This window comes from Pimephales promelas, chromosome 15 (assembly GCF_988280905.1).
Source record: "Pimephales promelas chromosome 15, fPimPro1.hap1.1, whole genome shotgun sequence".
NCBI lineage: Eukaryota > Metazoa > Chordata > Actinopteri > Cypriniformes > Leuciscidae > Pimephales > Pimephales promelas.
The window spans coordinates 5253986-5258429 of NC_142783.1; the positions used below are offsets into that span (position 1 = coordinate 5253986).

General features: G+C 42.2%; 1 protein-coding gene across 1 annotated transcript; it reads left to right on the plus strand.

Moving 5' to 3' along the window:
• The first annotated feature begins 290 nt into the window (after positions 1-290).
• On the plus strand, positions 291-2125 carry LOC148973452 (E3 SUMO-protein ligase ZBED1-like). Its single transcript, XM_089120275.1, has 2 exons — positions 291-1388; positions 1625-2125. The coding sequence occupies exons 1-2, from the start codon at positions 291-293 to the stop codon at positions 2123-2125; spliced, it is 1599 nt and encodes a 532-aa protein (XP_088976401.1).
• The last annotated feature ends 2319 nt before the right edge of the window (positions 2126-4444 follow it).

The window sequence follows — 4444 nt, forward strand, 5'->3', positions numbered from 1 at the left end:
TCATTAAAATAGACAAAGACGGCAATAGAGTAACTGACAAGACTAAGACTGTGTGTAAGCTATGCAATGCTGTCATTCCGTACACCACATCCAACACTTCAAACATGAACCACCACCTTTAACGTCACCATAAAAATGTGAAGACGGCCCCGGAGAAAACGAACCTACCGAAGGGACAGCTGACCATGAAACAAGCGCTGACACCAACTCTACCTCCGTCAAGTCCGCGTGCAAAACAGATAACCAGGCTCATTGGCGAATTCATAGCGGACTATATGGCTCCATTTAACATGGTAGAGAACAGAAAATTCATCCAAATGTTCAAAGTGCTGGAGCCTAAGTTTAAGATGCCATGTCGAGGACATTTTTCAGAGAAGGTAATCCCGGAAATTTACAATGAAACCAAACAAAGCGTGAAAGAGTGTCTAAAAAATGCCGACTGTGTCGCCCTGACCACCGACAGCTGGACCTCGCGTGCAACGCAGAGTTATGTTACCATCACGGCAGAAGTCATCAACGAGAAATGGGAGAAAAAAAGCTTTGTGTTGCAAACTCGTGAGCTGAGTGAAAGTCACACTGGTGTTAACATAGCTCACGTGTTGAGAAATGCACTGAGTGAGTGGGAGCTAACAAGGCCACAAACAACCATTGCTTGTGTTACAGACAACGCAAGCAATATGGACATTGCTGTGAGAGAGAGCGGTCTCCACCCTCACATCAAGTGCTTAGCGCATGTTGTGAATCTGGCCAGTAAGCGAGGCTTGGCTGTATCCCGCGTCGCGCGCCTTCTTGGTCGTGTGCGAAGAATAGTTACGTTCTTTCACAAGAGCACCACGGCCACCGCCGTCCTGACCAACAAGCAAACCCAGTTAGAGCTGCCTCGGCATAAACTCATTACCGATGTCCAGACCAGGTGGAATAGCACATACGATATGCTGGCGCGCTACCTGGAGCAACAAGCAGCTGTCTCAGCAGCGCTGAGCTGCCCAGGAATCCGAAGAAATGCGAGAGAAATTGACACTCTGGATAACGCTGATATATCAGACGTCGAGGACATAGTGAAACTGCTTAAGCCACTAAAGACAGCCACAACAGTTGTCTGTGATGAAAAAGAGCCTACTGTTTCACTAATAATGCCACTGAAGTTCATGATCGAGCAAAGCATGTCACCAGACGAAAATGACACACAGACCATCGCCAACATGAAAAGCGCTATTCTACTCGACATCTCGGACCGGTACTCTGGGGACTGTAATGACATGCTGCAGGAGTGCACTGCGCTTGACCCACGTTTCCGAAGCCTGTCCCATCTGAATGATGAACAACGCAAGTCCGTCTATGCCCGAATACGTGAAAAAGCTTCAGCACTTCATGAGCAGCGCAACCAGGTAGGCTAACTTTTATTGGAAAAAAAAAAAAAAATGAGGTGCCCTGCGCGCGTGTGTAACTCTGTGGGCCAGAGCCCGAAAACTTATTTCTCCATATTTTTTTTTTGTTTTGTTTTGTTTTTTTTATTAGTCGATTAGAGAGAGAGAGACTGTGTGTGTGTGTGTCTGTGAGAGAGGGAGGGAGTAAAGGATTGAAAGACAGAAATGTTTGAGCTAGTTTTATTTTATTTTTTCAGACCAGTGATATAGATGAAAGAACCACTAGGGCCAGTGCTTCAACATCAGGGGCAGCAGCAGAGCAGGCCAGGGTCATGGTTGAGGAAGCACAGGGAGCAGAGCAGAGCCAGGAAGAGCCAGTGGAAGGAGAAAGGCAGATGCAGGACGTGACACAGCCACCCCCACCAAAAAAGACAGCGTTAGAAGATCTCCTTGGGAGCTCCTACACTACTGTTGTTGAGACAGTGCAGTCCAGCAGAGGGATTGAAATGGAGATACTCTCCTACAGAAATGGGATTCCTATCCCGCTCAACAGTAGTCCACTTGAGTGGTGGAAAGTTAATGCATATGCTTACCCCATACTTGCCCCCCTTGCAAAAGCCTACCTTTGCATTCCTGCTACATCAGTGCCCAGTGAGCGCGTCTTTTCCACAGCAGGAGACATTGTGTCCGCTCAAAGATCACTGATTACACCAGAACATGTTGATATGTTAGTTTTTTTGAAGAAGAACCAGTCCTAACATAACTTAACCTACTGTAGGATTAGAGCAGCACTAAGGGAGTGTTCTTGTTTGTGTTTGGCCAGTTAGGCCTTGTGTTTCCCTGTTTGCAGCTGAAACAAAAATAAAAAAGTTGTTATACAGTAATATTTTTTTCTCTTGTTTTCCTTTTTTGATATCGTATCGTGACGTATCGTATCGTGACCCTGACATATCGAGGTGCATCGTATCGTGAGTTTAAGTGTATCGTCCCATCCCTACTCCCGTCCCACTCCCACAAAAAAATCCTGTCCAGTCCCAATCCTGGAAGAATGACTCCTATTCTCTCCTACTCCCATATTGTGTTTTTTTTTTTACTGGAATCTGTCAGTTAAAGAAAAAACCCTGTAAAACTGGGTGGTTTGGATGACACGTGCACTCGCAAGGTCTCTCGCTCGCTTTCCCTCTCTGCCGTGTGTGCGTACTAGGCGGTTCTTCTTCTTCTTCCTTGGTGTTTTACGGCAGTTGGCATCCAAATAGTTGCATTACTGCCATCTTCTGGTTGTTATCTTGTCATTTCATACTCAAATTCGTCCTTCTAGTCCAGTCCTCTTTAGAAAATAAAATAAATATTTCTTTCCTTGCTCACTCTTCCCATATTCTAATATATTTTTAACATTATATTGTCCTATACCAATTTCTTGCCAATTATATTTCTCTTGCCTTTCTTGGGTAAATTTCCTGCATGACATAAAAATGTGACTGACTGTTTCCTCCTCTTGACATTCATCACATAGTCCTGTGGGATGTTTTCCTAAAATACAAATAGTTCCATTTAATTTACTATGTCCAATTCTAAGTCTTGTTAACACAATTTGTTCTTTCCTTCTATTTGACATCTCTCTTACAATACCTACTTTATTTTGAATCCTATATAGATGTCTTCCTTTACTTTCCTGATCCCATTTCCATTACCTTTTCCACACTAGATTCTTACCTTCTGATTTTGATATTACTTTAATTTCTATGTCAATATGCTCTTTTTTTTATGCGTTTTTTCCCAGTTTATCAACTTTTTCATTTCCCTCAATGCCCACATGTGCTGGTATCCACATATATATAATATTTTTCCCCTGCCTACATACCCTTGAATTTATAAACAAGATTTCATATAATATTTCTTGATGACTACTAGCTTTTCCAGTCTTCATACTCATAAGAGCTGATGCTGAGTCACTACATATTAAGATGTTATTATCCCTGGATTGCTCAATCCATTCTAATGCGATACCTATAGCACATAATTCAACAGCATAAACATTTAGGTTGTCAGATGTTCTTTTGCTAATGCCTATATCATATTTAGGGATGTATACCGTGTGACGACCCTGAGTGTACTCTCTACCTGATGGTGGCAGTCTGTGGGAGTTTTGGGTCACTCCCCTCCATGTTAATTGTTAATTAGGAAATGTAGTATTTAAGTGCTTTGAGTTTTCATTTGGTTAGCACTCTCTGTGGTATAGTTTCTCACAGGAGCTGCTCTTTACATCTCATTGCTTTTCTTTCTTATACTTATATCATGTAGCTTTAATATTTTTGTTGTAGTTATTTTGTTTATTTCTTTATTTTTCCCTCGACTTATGTTTGTTTTGAGTGTTCATTGTTATGTTTGTTAAAGAGAATAAAACCTTTTTCATTTATTGAACATTTGAGTTGATCCCTCTTTTATGTTGCGACTTTAAACGAGCTTGGTCGTAACATAAAAGTGGGGGCTCGTCCGGGATAGCTACATATATAAGTGAGTATGTGTTCACCTGTGTAAATGAGCAGACTTCAGGTATTTAGAGTGTCCTCAGCTGGGTTTACAATCCTTCCATCGGGGCACTGTTTTTTATTTTAGTTTGTTGTTTTGCCTTTCTTATTTTTGAAGGTTATTCTGGGCGGAGGTTTTAAATCTCTGTCAGGGGTACGCTTCAGGCTTTTGGTTTAAATGTACCAACTGTCCGTGAGTTCAGCGTTTAAACTCCGCCTCAAGCCCGGTACACCTTTGAAGATTAGGTAGGTTTAGTTAGTTTGGTGTATAAGTGTAACGGTTACCAGCTGGAGTGCCCTCTTGAGCCACCAGAGGGCACTCCAGATAAGACTATGTTTCACACAAACTACATTTCCCAGAACTCACTGCCCGGACTCATCATCACTGATCACATTCACCTGTACCTCATTCACTGATTGCATTCACCTGTGTCTCATCCTGTTAGTGTGTCTATATGTGTTCACGTTCAGTGTTTGCGAAGTCTTGTTTTAGTGTTACACTGCAATTCTGAGCATTCTACGGTTTTCTTGTCTCTTGGTTTTTGGATA

Excerpts from the sequence above, each read along its gene's own strand:
- LOC148973452 (XM_089120275.1), top strand. The coding sequence starts at position 291 with ATGGTAGAGAACAGAAAATTCATCCAAATGTTCAAAGTGCTGGAGCCT. Across the intron at positions 1,389-1,624 it reads TTCATGAGCAGCGCAACCAG|ACCAGTGATATAGATGAAAG; the intron begins GTAGGCTAACTT and ends TTATTTTTTCAG.